The sequence below is a fragment of the Rhinatrema bivittatum genome, chromosome 7 (assembly GCF_901001135.1).
Source record: "Rhinatrema bivittatum chromosome 7, aRhiBiv1.1, whole genome shotgun sequence".
Taxonomy (NCBI): domain Eukaryota; kingdom Metazoa; phylum Chordata; class Amphibia; order Gymnophiona; family Rhinatrematidae; genus Rhinatrema; species Rhinatrema bivittatum.
The window spans coordinates 124,277,784-124,297,156 of record NC_042621.1 but is presented as its reverse complement, the minus strand read 5'-3'; the positions used below and the strand labels follow the sequence as shown (position 1 = coordinate 124,297,156).

Sequence of the window (19,373 nt, the reverse complement as noted above, 5' to 3'; positions counted from 1 at the left end):
ATGTTCAGATCTTAGTTCTATTCCTGGTCTGCCACAGAGCTGCTAAGATGGCTTAAAAAAAAAGAAGGGGGTGTGTAAGAAATTCTGCATGATAGCTTTAATAATACATTTTTCCCTCTTAAAACAGGGTGAAGTGGGAGAGCCAGGGAAGCCTGGCAAGGATGGAAGGGTATGTACCAAAGATTCTTGCCTTTTCTCTGCTTTGCACGTAGCTTTCATTCTGTGAAGAGAGTTAAACCCCTGAGTCCCTCTGGAACAGCCTCTAATTTACAGCTTTTACTCATAAAGTACAATTAGGGTATACACAGCAATGCACAGTCACAAAGCAATGGCCATTATGTACAAAACAACATTGATGCAATACAGCCATGACTATGATTTATGAAGCTCCATCGGCGTACCATTTACCATACAGTCTCAGAGCTGGGATTGAAAGTAAAAAAAAAAAAAAAAAGGAGTCTTGTATTGGCCCACCAAAAACACAGTTTGCTAAAAGATAATCAGCAAAGAAGGTGAATAGAGATTCTGTTAAGCTAATGAATGTTTTAAGTTTCAAGCTTTTGGGACTACTTAGTCTGTGCAGCAGCTGCCTGCCTGAAGAAATGGCCTTATTAGTCCTGATAGCTTATTTTAAACTAGAGCTATGTTTATGATTGTAAAATACCAGCGGTGGATACTGAGCTATGCAGGGCACAGAGGAATGATTATTATTTGTTAAAGCCCCAGTGTAGACAGCATAATGATTATTTATAAAGTACCACCAGTGCATCCAGAGCTGCGCAGAGACAGAGCGATGACTATTTATAAACTGCCATTATTATGCACAGTAAAATAGAAGGTAAACTCTGAAAATTTGCATTTTAAGTGAAGAAAGATTAAGGAATGCATGCAAAGGAAGAGGTGAAGCAGCACAAGAATGAATCAAAGACTAGAAATAGTAGGGTAAAGTTATTAAAAAAAATATAGGAAATAGGCATTAAGAGGATTTTATTTCAGAGGAGAGCTTAAAAGAGATGGACGATCCATTCATAATGTACCAAAGACCAATGGAGTAGCTTATAAGGATATATTTAGCATTTTCAGTCACTCCTTTAGGTGGGTCTCAGTGGGGAGAAGAGTCATTGGCAGTGGAAAGGGTACATGTTTTACTAGAGAGAAACTTGAAACACTTCCCCAGAAAAAAAAATTGTCCAGATGGGGAAAAAAATGTGTTATTTACAAATGAAAAAGTAAAAGAATCACCACTGTTCTTTATTCTTATCTATGTGCAGGGCTTACCCGGGCATCCTGGACCAAAGGTAAGGACCTTTTGCACATGGGAAGGAAATGTGCCAAAAACTCTGGTGTTATAGCAAGAGATTTTTTATTTTCAAAAGCACTGGCCCAGTGGCTGGAAAAATCATTAGGAATTCAGTAGTCAACTGTAAGGACTTTGAAAGACAGCTATTGCAATGGTACATGAGGGTATGGTGTTCTTTGTTACTGTGCAGTGCCTCTGCTCTTTTTGGGAGCAGCATAAGTAGCAATAATTGTCTTCCCAGCCCCCACCAACAAGTGACTGCACTGTTTTAGCACATAAGCCCTTCTCTAGTGGGTTACAAAACTTCCTTAGATTTGCTCCCATTTTCAGTTAATGCTGTGCATTCTGGTGCTCAAAAACTTTAAAATCCATAAAAACGACCATTTTTAATGTATGTAACAAACTAGATAAGGATAGAGCCAAGTACTTAAAAAGTTGACTGGTATTTTTATTAATCTGTTTGATATTTCACCTCATAATGGAACCATTTTCAAGAATACAAACAAGTCATTTTCCTTAAATGCACCAAATACTAATAGGGCCTATTCAGATGCCCATCCCCTATTGAAAACATCCACCAAAATCAGGGCGTTTTGATATCTCTGAATTCAAAAGTGAAAGCAAAGCCCAAGAAAAATAAAAACAAACTTCATTGCCCTAAGGAAATAATTAGCTTAAGAAATAAAATATTGTATGTAATAGAAGCCACTCTGTCTGTAACTCTTCCCAGAAGGGCACATAAAATGTGAGAGGGTCCAGTGTCAGTTTAGGAGCACATTGCTGGTCTCTCAGTAGGGTTCAATGGAAGTTGGGTCAAGTAGATGGTGCTGTGGACCCGTGCCCAGAGGCAAGGATGGGATTTTTATTTTTCCTCAACTGGACAGGGAACCCGGCAACATAGGTATCCCCCTTCTAATTGCTCCTCATCTCTATCCCAGAAAACTCCCAGACTTAGAAAAAGTAGGGACGTAATCCAAAGTATTATGGGATGTATCTCATGAGGCCCCGTGGCCTTGTCCACTTTCAGTTTTGCTAGATCCACCCAAACACTCTCTTTTGTAAATGGTGTTGTATCTACTCCACTCCTGTTTGTGTTATTGCCAACCATCAATGGTCCAACTCCAGGGTCTTCTTTAGTGAACCCCGAACTGAAATTATTTGTTTAATATTTCTGCTTTTTCCTCATCTTTCTCCACACATTGACCCTTAATGCCTTTCAATTTTACAATACCACCTCTAGCCTTCCTCCTTTCTCTATCTGAAAAATGTGATCCCTTCTTCCACTTGAGCTTTTGCTGTCCTGATTTCTTTCCTCATCTCTTTCAGCTTCACCAGATATTTTTCCAGGTGGTCCTCTTTTTAAGTTCCTTTGTACCTTTTGAATGCTGATCTCTTTGCCTTTATTTTTTTCAGCCACCTTTTTGGAGAACCATATCAGTTTTCTTCTTCTCTTTCTTACTTTTACATACTTTTCATATATAAAGATTTTGTTACCTTAATAATAGTGCCTTTTAATTTGGCCCACTGTTGTTCCACTTCATCCAATTTTACCCAGTCTTCCTGCTCCTCCTCATGTTAGCAAAGTTTGTATTTTTGAAATCCAGGACTTTGAACTTTTTGTGACTTCTCTCCATCCTGGCCACTATATCAAACCATACCATCTGATGATCACTGACGCTCAGATGGACACCTACCCAGACATTAGAGATATTGGACTGATATTCAAAGTACATTCAGCGCTATTTAGCTAGATAAGCAGGACATATGCGGCTAAGTAGTGTCTGCTGAATATGCGCCTACGTTCAACAGCCACTGCTTAGCTATATAAGCCCCTTCTACAGCTAAAAGTCACACACACAAAAAGGGGTGTATACTAGGCAGATTGGAGGTGGACAAGTTAGCCATATCCAGAGTTAGCTGGATAAGTTTATTTCTAAAGTTTAGATGCCCCATAGAGCAGGTCTAAACTTAGCCGGGTAGACTTATCCAGTGAAGTGCGCACATATACTCATATATTCAGCAGCTTTGCATTGCTGCTGAATATACATCAAAACGTAACTGAATTAGTTCTAATTGGCTAAGGCCTAGATTTTCTAAGACACCATGGTGTCATGAATCGCGCAGTACAGGGGGCGGGGGGAGCAAAGCGGGGGGGGGGGGCGGTCCTGCGAAAGCCGGCAGCGATCGCACCTCTGCGGTGCAATCGCTGCCGGCTTTTGCACCCAATAGCGCCATCATAAAAGGTGGTGCTATTGGGCACGAAATAGGCAGTGAAAAAGGTTCTTACCTTTTTGCTGTCCGCCATGTCTTCGCGGCGTCCGCCCCAGTGCCACCCCAACTCCTCCAGTTCCGGTCTTGACGCCGCCCTTTTTCACGTGCGACCGCTTTGAAAAATGACCCCTAAGTTACTTTCACGGTCAGCTTCGAATATCTACCCCATTATCTCCATTTGTAAGCACCAGGTCCAGTTTCACTCTTCTCCTTGTGGGTTCCATCACTATTCATCTAAGCAGAATACCTTGAAGGGCACCTACAATCTCTCTACTTCTTCCAGAATCTGCAGCAGGGATATTCCAATCCACATCTGGCAGATTAAAATCTCCAATAAACAATGTTTTCCCATTGACACCTTTTGGATGTCTTTGGTCAGATCCCTGTCTTGTTCTGTCTGATTCGGAGGCCTATAGATCACTTCAGTGTAAATGGAAGTGCCATCATCTTTTTTTAATACAGCTGAAAGCTCTTCCTCCTTTCTCCATACCCCCTGTATTTCAGTTACTAGAATATTGTTTTTGACATAAAGAACTACTTCTCTTCCTTTTCAGTTCTCTCTGTCCTTCCTCAACAGGTTATAGCCTGGGATATCTATATTCCATTCACGAAACTCACTGAACCACATCTCTGTAATAGCAACAATATCCAAGTCTGTCTCCATCATTAGGGCTTGCCCAAATAATTTCTCTTATTATTTTATTACACCTCTTCCTAGGACAACATCCAAAGAATTCCTTGAAGAGTTTTCCCCAGATTTTCCAAGTCAAGCCTCATCCAGACCACCTCCTTCCCAGATCTTTTATTGACAGTAGGACCTTCAACTATTCCTCTTCCTCACTGACCCTGGACAAGTCCCTGTGGTTATTTCCCCATGGGGGAACACCCTCCAGCCTTGGGGAGAAAAGCCGCTGTAGAGCTCTCTCTCTAAGGAGAGGAGCCCCAGGCCACCCACTCTCAAGGTGGATTACTTCAAACTCCTCTCACCAAATTTTGAACTTAGGATTTTATAGTTCCAATACACCCATCCTAGAGGATCTCTTTCCTATCACCTCTTAAAAGAGACAATTCCCCCAGAGTCCAAAAAACACTAATCTCACATTTTCCTTAGTATACATGCGTAGTGTAAACATATCATACAAGATGCCATCTAGTTCAATGAGTTTACTCCATAAATAAGTATCATCCCACACCTTTTCCAAAGCTTGACTTTAGGTTACATGGAGAATCTCTGCTCTCCTACAATATCTCCACACCTATTCTTTCAACAAAAATTAGCATTAGAGCCCAAGTAGAAGTAAGTAGTTTCCCCCATCCAGAATCCTCTTCAGGGGGTCTTCTCAGTGACGAAAAAGGGCTCTTTCTTGGGAGACCTATCAAATGTCTTACACACAAATCTAAATGCCCATGGACCACCCCTGTTTTGCACAGGTGAATGTGCACACAAAACCAAAAATATGCACATACTTTTGATGGTTATAAAGTAGCATGAATGCGAGTTCAAGGTACTTTTGCATGTATATGCTAATTTTATGCATGTAATTCTTTTGAAAATTAATTCAAATATGAATTTGTCCAAGCCAAAGTCTTTTCAGCCTCAAAGGATTTCTCAAATTCAAATTCTTGCAATACTAAATTACTAATACCACTTTTTTACTTTCTGGAAGGAGACATCTTCCAAACTGCACCTTATTTTTTCGGCAAAGTACCACTAATTCTTCCTTGTCATTTCAATCACTTAAACCAAGGATGAAGAGCTATATATTCAACATATGGTGATCTGGGATATTCATGAGGCCTAAAGACGTTCTGCATCCCTTTGTGGTTAATGGTGAAAAGTGTTATAGAATCCATACATATACCTGGTTATAACTATTTTGTAATCTTGCTATGTGTGTTTGTGTGTGTGTGTGTGTGTTACCCCCCCTCCTGTGGTCTCATGGGGAAGTGCCTGCGAGTACAAGTCCATACCCAAGCAGGTTGGAAGATTCACATACTTGGACTCTGGGTTTACATACTTGGACTCTGGCAAATCATACTGCACACTGGATGATGGTCCAAGTAAATCGTTAGTGAAATAAAAATCTTCTATTGTGACAACCTGGCAAACAGTACATTCTTGGTGATGAACCTGCTTCCTCTGTACAAAATCATAAGCCACATACACAAGCTCTCTTTGCTTCTCCAGAATCACTTACTAAAATAGGTTCTAGGATTTTGTATACTTTTCAGAACACCTGTTGGTACTGAGATCCGATGGCTCTGCTTTGCTTCTTGAGAAGATATCCCCTCTCCTTTTCCTTAAGCTTGAGTACTAACTGGGTACAGCTGCTTCTTGTCCCAAAGGTGTAGCAGCAATTTTGCACCAGGACACACTGGCTGGAAGAGTCAGAATAAAACACCATCTCCCTTGAAGAAAATCACAGCCGACTGCTGTGTGAGTTCCAGATCCCTTCTAGTCACAAAAATAGAACTCACTAGAGCTCAGGGACAGTACACTTTCCATCCCTGAGAAAAAAAAAATCTACATGAGAGAGCTAACATCTACACCTGGGAAATGTTCACCTCTCCTCAGTCCAGACTTGCTTTCCCGTTCCTTAATTCTCCAAAAATTAGGGAAAGAGCCTACAGACTCCTGACTCATTGTCTGCGGTTACCCTCCTGAACATAACAACCTCTGCTGCCTGTGTGCCTCCCTGCAACTTACTGCAAGAAGCAAAAAGAAACTGTTCTCTCCCATTATAATCACAGGACTCCTTGTAGAAAACCGTACTGTTTACAGCACACGCCATTCTGGCAGCCTCCCAAAGAGATGCTCTTACACACGCCTCATAACTTACATCGCAAAATCACGTCCTGGCAAAAAGGGGCACATGAAATTAGTGGAGAATTAAAAGGGTCATTGCATATGTTCATTATTATTATTATTATTTTTTTTTTTTTTTACTTATCTCTGTTGCAGGGAGAACCAGGATTTGCTGGAATTCCAGGAAGAAAGGTAAGAGAGGGTAAAATATATTACCAGCTATCAAGGAGCTCAGAGGCAATCCTAAGAAAGTAGATTGATTTGAGTTTGCTGGAAACAGAGGGTCTATGATTTCCAGAGGAAGTAATCATAAAGCTTTATGTACCTTGTTGGTTTACCTGGAATATGCCGTTTTTTACTTTTATGGTTTGGTTTGTTAATATTTGGCCAGCTTTTGGAGTCGGCTCCTGTCTTCCATTGCTTCGCCATCTTAGTAACTGGTGTTTCCTGTTGCAAGGGTTGTTGGCTGAAAGTGAAGTCAGGGTGCTGTGGAGGGTTTGTGCACATGAGTGCTTTCTGTTTTGACTCCCCTTAGGGAAGCTGCCTATGGAACAAAGTGAGGCAGCAGGAGGGGATGCTGTCCAGTACCAGAATATGTGCGAGGCAGGCAGCAGGTGCCAGCTTGGGAACCAGAGTCTGGGGAAGGCAAGCAGTCATAGAGTGAGATTAAAACAATAAAGAGTTAATACAGGGCAGAGTTCATACCTTGAGATTCGTTTTATGTAATTAGGAAGCAGAAGTGTAGCCAAGGGCCAGGAGTTAGGGGGGAGTTTACAGTAGGACCAGATTGGACTTCTTTTTTTGTTTGTTTTTTATTTCTCTTTTTTTTTTTAATTTCATTTGTTGCTTGTTTTTTTGTTTCAAATAAATGAAACAAAATAAAAAAAATTCTGTGTGTGCCCCTAGCAGGCAGCACTTCAGTTATGTATCGTTTCTCACAGAGAATTCCTCCTGCTGTGAGAGACCTAGACTGGAGGACCAAGGAATTTTTGAAAGTATTAAAAAATAAAAATGGGTTTTTCCCTTTGTCACTTTAACAAACATGCAACCCGGAGACAGCAGTGAGAAAGGAAGCAAGGAAGAGAGACTGACACAGGGTGGATGAGACAAAAGATTTGCTATAGGATGTGAAACCCGTGAAGGTTCCATATACTGATGTAGTCCTAATTAAGGAAACTAAGCCTGACCTATTACAATGCCAGGGTATCATCATGAGCGAGACCCAGTATTAGCCAAATAGGACGTAAGTTTTTCCCTATCTATTTTATATGTGGGATTTTCAAACGGATTTTGTTGCTTTGAAAGCCTTTAAAATGATTTTCCTAATTGTTTAGAACAGTGTGCAGTGTGTTATGTGTGTATAGAGAAGTGAATTGGAAGGCTCTGATTTAACCATGGTAAAACACATGCCCTGCTTCCAACCAATCTTGCAACAAGGGAATAAGAATCATTTCACCATTTCAGTCTATAGCTTGGCCTCTCTTCTTGTCCACTTCATAAGCTAAATGGAAAGAGACAAGGAAAGCAAGAGAGAGAGAGAGAGAGAGACAGCAGGAGAGAGGTGAGAGATGAGACAGAGACAAAATAACAGAGCAAGATGGAGAGAGACAGCAAGAAAAGAGAGATTTCTTAGAAGCCCTTAATTTCACATTGTGCTCTGTACACTGTTTTATGGTCTGATCTGTTTGTCAAAGGCAAGACCTTTTGAGCTTTTTAATTAGTTCTACATAAACTGAGAAGTCTCAGATGTCAGGAAATAAAAACTTTGACCTCTGAGGATCTCAGTCCACACACAAAACAAATTGCCCTTGCTTTCACAGGCCTGTCGGTTTTTACATTAACTCTCCATCCTGCTCATTAAAGTTAACGAGGCATCCTGCCACTTAAGATTTGCTGAAGCTGTAGTGGTATGCCCATTGGAAAGATGCAATTCTGAAAAGTCCTGTACTTGAATGGATCAGGGTTTCAAGAATACGCATGGCAAGATCTTTAACTTCATTAAGCAACAGTATCACCCACACACACATGTTTTAGTAAGTTAGCCAGCCATTTGAACAAGCTAAATCGCTACCACATCCCTCTTCATTTCTGATTTTAATTAAACTCCGGAGTCAAAATAGATGAATTCATTTTTTTGAAAGTTTCTCCTATTTGGCCCTTCCCGAAAGCAAGTAAAAAAATGTATTGTTAGTTCAATAAAAAAAGTATCATCTTTACTTTTGTTCATACAAGTGGAATAACACAGCCACCTCACTGCTTTATTCATAAGGCTTCAAGCAAAGTAGAACCCTACTGTGTAGATTCTGTTCATAGCTGTAAGCAGCTGGCATCATACTGATTCATCTCAACAATAGAAAGAGGTGATGAATGATCTTGAAGGATAGAGGCTTGGCCTTTGTAACAGGCATGCACCCTTGGTTCCAAAATTTACTTGGAAAGTATATTTTTAAAATATACTTGAACAAAAACATAAAAGAGACAAGAGAATAAGACCCAACTGAGCCTGTAAAAGATCAAAAAAGGGTCATAGGTGATATCTTACAGGATCTGCCGCAACTTTTAGAGTGAGATTTTGGTGATGAAAAAAGAACTCAGTTGAAATAAACTTTTAGAAAGAGAATTAAAGAAAAAGAGTGATTACAAAAAATATTTTTTGGCCGGTTAAAATGGAGTTGGCAAGGGAACATTAGCTGGGTAACTTTATGATAGGTAATTTTCCGACCAAAGTTACTTGGCTAACCTTAGAACCTATATATTGGATTATGTGGCTTTTAAAAGTTTGTAATTTATGTATTGTGCAATTTCTGAAGTGGTATTACAGTTAAATTTATATTTGAGGTTATTGCCTAGTGGCACTGCTCCACTCTTGTTATCTGTAAGCAAAATTCAGTAAATACTATATGGTAGATTTTAAAAGCCCTGCACGCGTAAATCCTGCCGGGATTTACGCACAGGGCACTCGCGCGCCGGCGCACCTATTTTGCATAGGCCGCCGGCGCGCGCAAAGCCACGGGACGCCCGTAAGTCCCGGGGCTTGCTAAAATGGGCGGTCCGGGGGGCGTGTCTGCGGTCCGGGAGCGTGTCCGGGGGGGCATGTCTGCGGTCCGGGGCGGTCCGAGGGCGTGGCCTGTGTCGGGGCCTGACCAGCCGGCGCGCGCAAGTTACACCTGCCAGTGGCAGGCGTAACTCCATCGAACAAGGTGGGGGGGGGATTTAGATAGGGGAAGGGAGGGAAAAGTGGGCGGGGAGACAAAAAAAAAGTTCCCTCCAAGGCCGCTCCGATTTCGGGGAGGATTGCTAATTGCTAGGCTGTTTCCCAACTCTACCTTCATGCTTATCCCAGGCTTTCTGAAGTCACCAGTGCAAACATGGGCTGTCTGATGTTACACAAGGCTTAGACAGCTATCAGTCCATGCCATGGACATTCCTGAGATTGCAGAGTGGCTTTTTCCTCCAGCAATAGGGAGATGAACATTGGAGGAAACAGGAAGTAGACATACTGCATAGCAAAGTCAGGAAAGTCTGCAGTGTTGATTGACTGTGGCTCAAGATCCACGTGGTTCTTCATCTTCCTTGCTCAGATGTTTAAAAACGTTTTAAAATTATTATTTTTCTAATTATTTTAAATGGTTAGATATGGTTAACAGGAAGCATCCCAAAGAGGAGTCAAAACAAGGCAATCTATTTGGCCCTCAAACATGAAATGTCTCTTGTACTACTGATGCAGTCTGAGACCTTGCAAAGTCTCTCCTCTCTCTCTCTATGAAAAAACCCAATATCTTGCATAATGCTCCCTGTCCATCTTGGAGCCATGTTTACCTTGCCATTGGCATTTGACAATAGTATATCATATGCAGCTGTGTGAACAGGGATTTTTTGATTGTGCTTTTCCAAATGCTGTATAACATAGAGTGCTTTACCTAGCCAGTATTCCACGCTTCCGGTATACTGTGAAGCAAGCAGTCAAACACTGAGTTGCTCTAATGCCCAAGAATTGCTGTAATGTACAGGGAAGCCTTGACCTAGACTGTCTTAATTTTATTTTAATAGGGATAAATGTGGTTGATTCCTTGATTTTAAAGATCTGATCACATCAGTGCTTTTATGTGGCTATAACACAGACACGACATTGGCATTATCATCCAATCACTTTGCAGCTTTCATCCACCAGCATCTAAAGTCATACTGTGACTTAGAATTCCTCATAACCTTAATGATCACCAGACTTATAAATATAGCAGTCCTGAACAGATTTACATCAAGATTGTTGTATATGTATATTGTTTTGTCTACATATCATGTCAGGCTAATTTTACCATCCCACTTCCATCTAGAGGTGGTTGGGATGAGGATATGAAAGCAAGATCTCATGAACACATGGCGATAGATATCACATGCTATTGGTGGTGGTTGTGGGATATGAAGAAAGAAAGTGTGAAGCCCGTATTATTCTCATTCAAATCTAATCTTAAACACTGTCCTCACCCACCTCCATTATTTCATGCATACTGAGATTTGTAAGTCTTAATAGAATTTCCAGGGAAGAGGGGCCACTTTTTAACCTTTCAATTCAAGAAATATCTGACTCAGGAACAATAGAGACAAAGAGTATCTGAGCCACACTTAATGTCAGTGGATAAGAGTCCTACTATATTGTTTTATCTGTGATGGTGTGAATGAAATGTATATCTGGGTAAAATAGTTATACTGAAGCTAATCCCTTCAGCTGAGAGCAGAATGGCCTCTGTGTCCACTCTGTGGTCCTGAAGGGTTACCGCTTGATTGCTGAGCAGGGGGTGACTTGTGCAAAAGCTAGAAGTGATAACCGCAAATTGAAGCAGAGTATACCTCTTAAAAACTCAAGGGTAAATTTTAAAAGCCACGCACAGGCGTCCATGTGTGCGCGGTTCCCAGCATGCGCACATGGATGCTCTGATTTTATAACATGCGCGCGTCGCCGCGTGCATGTTATAAAATCTGATACCTGCGCGCGGAAGGGGGGCATGTTTTTTAAGAAACATGCGCCGACGTGACAAGGCATTTCCCCAGTTCCCTCCCAGTTCGCTCCAATAAAGGAGCGGACTGGGAGGGAACTTCTTAACCCCCCCCCCCAGCTAACCTGCCTGCTTTTTCCCCTCTCCTCCATGACCCCTAAAACCTCCCTAACTGCCCTTTTTTTTCAAACTTACCTGCTTTCCCAAGCAGTTGTAAGTTGCACAGGCCAGCCAGCTGGCCTGTGCAACACGCTTCAGCAGGACAGCGCCTAATGGCAATGTTCCAGCCCACCCACGCTCCACTCAGACCCTGCTCCCCACTGGCCCACCCTTTTTTTTGTCGGCTCTTCTGCGTGTATCAGGAGATACGCGCGTGGCCATGGATCTTTGAAAATGCCCACAGTGCGCGTGCGGCCTGGCCATGCACGTATCTCAGGGTATTGGTGCATGCCGGCATCTGAAAATTTACTTGCTAGGCAGCGATAATCAAAATGCCTGGGGAAGCTGCAGGTCTATGGGTCCTTCATACCTGTAGGCCTGCAAGCGCTCATTTTGAAAGGGAAGCTTCAAGGGCCATTTGAAAATCTGGGATAGCATGCACACTTTGCATTGAAGCAATGCAAAGCACACACCTGAAAGCGCACGTGGTGATTTCAAACTGAAAACACCGTATGCAATTTCCCTCCCCCCACCTAACATCACCCATGTATTAATGAAGTTAAAAGGCATCTTTATCCACAGTAAGAAGGGCAACATTCAAACCACGTTTACTTGCCTAAAAACTTTATAATATTTGTCTTGAGAAATATTTAAGGCACAATCAGATTTATAAAAATATCAATATCTATTAATTTAAATTATGTAGAAAACTAATTTTTTCTGATGTCTGTCAGTCAAAGGGCTCCATTTTCAGCATTCTTGGCAGTGCAGTGCGAGAGTCTGATTGTTGGACTTATTGAGAATACTGAAGAACAGAGGCCTCTAACTGAATGGAAGTTCCAGTCTCCAATCAAATTAAACATTCTGATCTCTGTTCTTTTCTTTGCTCTTTCCTTCATTATTACCCCTTTATTACCTATCTCTGGATGAAGATAGTGATTTCCTATGTAAAGCCTTCAAAGTTTGATCTCTGATTGATTTCATGTGCATTACCTAGTGCTTCATATTTAGAAGAATCTTTTTTTTTCTTTTTTTCCTCCTTGTTGTTTTACCTTCTCCTTTCGTTTTATTTCATCTTGTTCTCAGGGTGATACAGGCGAGGCTGGCCTGCCTGGTGCTCCAGGCCTTCCTGGACCTGCAGGCCCTAAGGTATCCCTAAACTAACTAACCACTCTCATCTAATTCGCTCTTCTCTCTCTCTCTTTCTTGCTGGCTTGTTCTCTGACAATTTTACACCCCAGAGACTGCTTTGTAGAAGCAGGAACGGAGCAGGAGCACTGTGTTCCTCATGCACTTGCATTTCTCTTGCACACTAGTTTGAACACGTATTTTGTGTGTAGAATATTCATACCTAGATTTCTAACTTTCTTCTTTTGTGCAAGTTTTTTTTATGCATGTAGTCTCTATGGTATGTTTGCATGCTTCTCGGTTGGGTTTGGTGTCTGCCATTTTCTGTCCCCGCTTGTTTAATATACTGTGTTTTCTACATTTCCTGTCTCTTCTACAGTATGGTATGCATTGATAGTACTCTATGAAAAATACTTTTTAGCATGTCTGCTACACACGTCTTCCTTGCATGTTTATATTGATAGATAGATTCTTGCTTTCTTCGAGGGTAACTTTGTAACAGCCTACAAAATTTTCCATCAGATATTTGCATGATACACCAATTTTTAAAGGGAAAGTACACGCATAACTTCCCTTGGAATGTTATCCCATCAAAACTTTCAGCACACAATTATATCTCTGAATTTGTGCGACAAAAGTTTTTCAAGAAAACTTGTAGGCGTACTTTTAAAAATGCAAAATTATGTGCACATCTTCCACTTGGGAGAATGTGCTTTGCTAATGGGCTCTCGTAATAGAGAAGTTTGTACAGTTCTGGCCCCAAACATTCATTATTTCTGCAGAAAAACAGACATCTTGAACGTGCCACTATGGGATGTTGAACGTGGTCTAGATTTGGAACCGCTAAATTTGATACAGTTTAGGTATGTTGCATGAGTTAATGAGGTTAGATTTAGGGGGAGAGGGTATGCAGAACCCGGTCAAACTGGTATAACTTGCTGTCATAGCTAGAAACTTTCTGGATCTGACCTGGAGTTTTAGAGTTCGGAGTCCCTGCCTCAGATCTCCCAGAGAGTTCTTAGCATCCCAGGACCCCAGTGTAGATGCCACACTGGCAGAGCAGTGCATGCAGCCACAGGGCTGGGGTGGAATCACTTCTCTGTCATGCAGTACTGCGTCTCCCATTTGCCATGGCCTATTAAGAAAATAAGGGAGTCAGACCCAAGGTTCATCAACTCCAGCATACTCATTCCAATTGTGGCCAATCCTGGTCTCTAGGAAGTACCCTGAAGATTCTAATGGGAGAGATCCATTCCATGTTACTCATTCCCAGATGTAAGAGGAGGTAATCCCCACATCTGCCTGCTAATAACTGCAAACCGAACTTTCCTTCAGAAACTTGTTCAAACCCCTTTTTAAAGATAGAGATACCATACTATTTTACTTTGACCATATCCTCCAGCAACAGTTTAATTGTGCGTTGTTTGAAAAAATTATTTCTTAAATTTGTTTTAAGTCTGCTACCAGTTAATTTCATGGTGTTTCCCCTAGCCCTGGTACTGTTTGAAGGGGTAAATAATGATTCCCTTTACCTGTTGCAAACCACTTATGATTTTATAAACCTCTCAGTCATCTCTTCTCCAGTCCTATTGGCTCCTCCTGTTCATGGTGCCAACTTTGTTTTTAAACTGACCATGGAAGGGGAGTGAGTGTGCAAAAGTGGGGGGGGGAGAGGGGGATGAGAAGGGAAAAGGTGAAAGACAGTGGTTCTGAATGAAAAGAAGAGCTAGGACCCTGTATTGGTACTGGGATGAAAATCTGGGGCCATGGATGGAGCAGGGAGGAAGAGGAATACAAGCAGACCTGGAAGATGTAATAGAAGGTGCAGAGGGGACGAAGGAAGAGAGGGGGAGAGAAGGAGATGTCTGTGGGAAGGAAGTTTAGGAAAACAGGTAGAGAGTTATATGAGAGGAAGCAGGGCGTTGGCTCAGCATTTCCGGGTACATGTTAAAGCCAGAATGTGCAATGTGTAGGCTTCAGTACATTTACATTGTACGTTTATTAAAATGTGTTATTCGCCTAACAAAATAAAGGCCTAGGCAACGTACAAAATAGCATTCATAAAATCCAAATATATAATGAAAAATCAACTTAATCAAAAACATAAGAAAGGTAATGCAGTGGATAATAGTGCCTTTTTTCCTTTTGTTTTTCCTGTTGGTGACATCTTCCTGTATGAAAGGCGAAGCAGTATTTGCATACATGGTCATTTCCAGTACTATCAGGAGCACCAGTTTCCTCTCTTGTTCTCATCTTCCCCCTTCCCTGCTTATCTGCTAAACTTCAGGGTGGGCAAAACCTAAACGTTCCCAGCTATGCTAAAACTCAAGTCAGAAACATATCTAAAATCAGAATGATGAGGAAACGTGGGAAGGATGCAGTAATGGGACAGTAGGAGGATAGCAGGAGACTACTGACTGCCCTGAAATAAAACTCACCTTACTCTGGCATGGATCTGTCTGCAGAACTTGTTCAGAGAGTCACCTACTGAATATCCAAAATGGATACAAAGGGTTTTATGATCTGACTTAGATGGGGGGGGGGGGGGGGTTTAGATATTCAGAAATATTCGCAGCCGCTCACTGAGAAACACGCCAAGAAATTCTCCTCAGCGGTGTTTCTTGATTTTCATTTTCCTCTTAACAGAAAATGCCTTACACCAAATGCAAGGCTAGACTCAGGGAGAACGTTTCTATCTCTCCCTTACCGGGCCCAGTTCAACTGAAGATTGAGGAGTTCTTTGGCGCAATGCCAGTCCCTGCTCCCAATGAGATGGCCGCTGCAGAGAAGGACATGGAGCGGAAGCCCTCTTTGCTGGCCGACGATATCTCCCTTAGCCCGGAAGCGCCGGTAACACCCTCTCCTCCAAAGCCTGGAACTATGGTTCCAGTGATGATTCTGGAGAATGTCCGTGGGATTTTGTGTGGGCGAGAGGCTGCCGGGGGAGTTGGTATTCCATCTGAGATATTGGCAGGAGCACGGGTGCGGAGAATGCTCCCGTTTTAGGGGCCTCAGTGTGATCTCCTCCATGACCGCTGATATGAAGCAGTCACTCACTGCTGGGTTAGGTACGATCTCTCTCTGGACTGATGGAGATGAAGCAACTGCCCAGGTTGGTAAACTTAAACTATCCAAACCAGCTAACATCACCCTAGACGTACTTTGGAATGCTTTGATTAGTTTGGAGACATCTATCTCTACACTTACTTTGGTGATTTTGGAAACTAATAATGCTCTTAAGCAGAATTCAACTATATTGTCAGGTCAAGAGACTAAGGGGGTCATTTTCTAAGGCTTATCGCATGCCCCTCTAGGGGCGGCGAGGGGGCGGACTCTGCGATGTCTTCACTGGCAGCGATAAGATTAGTAACCTTAATGTCACCAGAGGCGTGCCCAATAGCGCCACCTTTCATGGTTGCACTATTGGGTGCGAAAGCTGGCAGCAAAAATACCATGGTGGTGCGAAGGCTGCCAGCTTTCGCAGGCCCGCCCCCCCGTTTTCGCTGGATTCACCATTCTGCGATAGAATGGTGAATCCAGGCCTAAGAGTTCAAATATAGATTCCCAACTAACTACTGTGGGAAATGCTCACCAACACCTAATCCAGTCTGACTTAATATACCGTACTCTAAAAAGGTTGAGAACACTTTACGTTCTTTAAATTTGAGGGTTCTTAACTTTCCGATAACTAAAGAGCTTGCTCCTGTGGAATTATTTAGGAACTATGTCTCTCAAATTCTCAAAATCTTGGATACCTCTATGCCTGTAATAACTAAGGCTTACTTTTTGCCTCAAGTACAGTCTGAGAAACCTCGAGGTAATAACCTCTCCTCTTGAACTTCGTTGGACCTGACAGATTTTCTTCAAAATTCTCAAGAAGGAGGAACGTTGTTAGTCACATTCGCTTTCTCTTTTGATAGAGATAATGTGTTATGCTTTTTTTTTTTCATAATTGCTCTTCACTATTCTATGGTCAAAAGATTTGGGTTTACCCTGATTTAACAAGGGTTACCCAACTCCATCAGAAGAAATTTCTTTCAATGTACTCCGAGGTACAGTCTCTATCCCTGTAAATGCCTGGTTAGATACAATAATGCTAATTATTTTTTTAAACCACCTCAACTATGGGCACTTTTAGATTCTCCATTGTAGTCGACCCGGCGTATATAATGTGACTGGCGATTTTCTCAGTTTTTCTTTTTTCTAATTACTTATAATTATTCCGCTTGATTTTCCTTGCCTCCTTTCTTTTCTTGAAATTAATGGGGTTGTATGTTTATTTCTAAAAAGATATTGTAAGTTTATTATTCCTTTTTTCTTGTTGTATACCCCATTTTCTAAACAAGGTGTTCCTTGTAAATGTTTTTGAAATTGCATAAAAATAAAATTTAAAAAAAAAAAGATATTCAGAAATATTCGGCTGAGTTATCCAGATAAGACTTAAACAGCTTACTCACCTAGGATATTCAGTAGCTGAATATACTCAGATAAGTTTTATCGAGCTAACTTTAGACCTGCTATCAAGCAGCTAGCAGAGACTGCATTGTACAAATCAACTCCTTTTCATCACTTATAAGGACAAAAATTCTTTAATGAGGTCAGTTTTACAATGGATACCTCTGAATGTGTCTGTAACAACACCCCCCTAAGTTCCAACCCACCATCCGAAAACTCACCCCAAATCAAAGTGCCCCTTTACAATGGTCCATATATAGAATATTAGACTGAGCCCTTAGACTCTCTCTCTGCCCCCCCATGTTCTCTGGACTCCTGTTCCTAACAAGGAGCAGTAGCAAAGTGGAGGGCATACAGCTCCAGACATACACATTTGGAGTCTATTTTATAACTTAGTTTTTGGGTACTTGCCAGGTTCTTGTGGCCTGGATTGGCCACTGTTGGAGACAGGATGCTGGGCTTGGTGGACCCTTGGTCTGACCCAGTATGGCATTTTCTTATGTTCTTATGTTCTTAACTACACACATAAGGGTAGATTTTAAAAGGAGCGCGCGCAGCATACATGTGCGCGCACTACCCGGCGCACACACATGTACACCCAATTTGATAACATGCACGCGCAGACGTGCGCATGTTAAAAAATCAGGGGTCAGTGCGCGCAAGGGGGTGCACAATTGTGTGCCTTGCGCGCGCCGAGCCACGCTGCCTTCCTCTGTTCCCTACCTCCCACCCCACCTTCCCTTTTCTTCCCCTACCTCCCCCGTCCTTTCCCCCCCACCTTTTCCTTGTTTTTGTTTCACAACTTACCTCAGCCCTGGGAGTGAAGTAAGTTGTGAGCGCCGGCCAACTGCCGGTGCGCGATCCCTGGCACAGCGGCAAATGGCCGCAGTGCAAGGAGCCTCTGACCCCGCCCCTGGACCGCCCCTTTAGTAAAGCCCCGGGACTTACACGCGTCCCGGAGATTTACGCACGTTACGGGCCTTTTGAAACTAGGCCCGGCGCGCATAAGGCCAGTTATGCGCGTAACCTTTTGAAAATCCGGCCCATTGGTTATAAAATAGCACATATTTTTGAGTGTGGCGAGATACACGCGTTTATGGGCATGTGGACTTTCTAAAATCTACCTTTAAGGCTTTTTTCCAATTCTGTGTCTATGGGAAAACATCTTAGTGAATCAGGCCCTAAGTTAGCAGGATAAGTAACTCCTCCCTTTTGTGCTCACATCTTGCCCACCACCAGCTAACTACTTATCTGGATAAGTACTCCCAGGGTTCCCGCACCGGTGGGGGGGGGGAGAGAAAGTCTTTTCAAGGCCCTTGGGGTTTTGCTCTCTCTATGAGCTCTTCTGCGCACCACTCTTATGATACCAAAAATCCCTCTGAACCCCCAGGCTGTTTTTCAAATGAAAAAAGTATTCACCACAAACTGGTGGCAAGCAAAAAAAACAAAGTCCAACATCACACTAGAGGGTAGTGCACCACACTGTACACAAAGTCCAAAAACACAACGTACAGATTTCAGTCTCTTTCACTTCTTCTCTGCACAAACTCCCAAACAGTTAAGCTCTTGGGGCAGGTACCATTCCTCTCTGGGCCTCCCCGTACCTTTTAAGTTAATAGATCCTCTCAGTTCCTCTGTCTCTCTGGCTGCTGGATTTAGTCAGTCGGCCCTCCTGGAGATTTTCCTGGGACAGGTTGCTTCTCTCCAGAACTTCCCAAGGCAATCTTCTCTCCCTTCTTTCTGGGAAGTCCTCAGATGCAGTTCCTTCACACAACCCTATCTGTAGACCCAGGAGTTCACCCGTCCTGGGCTCTGGAACTTCTCTCTCCTTTCAGGCATCACCCCCCCTTTGCCCAAAAGTATATCACTCCTCCTTGCCCTGTCCCTATGGAGGGGCAGACTACCCAAGTGTCCTCTGCAAGGAGAGACACCTGACTCCCACAGCCCTGTTCTAAGGCTGATTCTCGACTCCCCTCCTGTGTCACATGAGTACAGGAGTTTTGTTAAATCTCATATCTCTCCCAGTGGGGAATGGGCCACTACAATAACACATCTAGAATACACCGACCTCACACATACAGGCAGGGTCTGGAGGGAGACCTCTGACTCACATGACTAACAGGGTGACCTGTTGAGGCCTCAATTGCCATTCCAACAAGGGGCAAATACTGCTAGTAAGGGACAGATTTGGGGGTCCTCTTACATTTATTTATTTATGTAATCCCCTCTTCGGCAGTGAACTGAAATTCAAGGACCACAC

The 19,373-nt window shown here is 42.5% G+C and overlaps 1 protein-coding gene across 1 annotated transcript in view; it reads left to right on the top strand.

Annotated features, from left to right (window-relative positions):
- Positions 1–19,373, top strand: part of COL13A1 (collagen type XIII alpha 1 chain) — a 578,485-nt gene that overhangs the window by 332,124 nt on the left and 226,988 nt on the right. The window contains exons 17-20 of the mRNA XM_029610690.1: positions 128–169; positions 1,272–1,298; positions 6,534–6,569; positions 12,617–12,679. Coding sequence (XP_029466550.1) covers positions 128–169; positions 1,272–1,298; positions 6,534–6,569; positions 12,617–12,679 — 168 coding nt within the window. The remainder of the gene's footprint in view (positions 1–127; positions 170–1,271; positions 1,299–6,533; positions 6,570–12,616; positions 12,680–19,373) is intronic.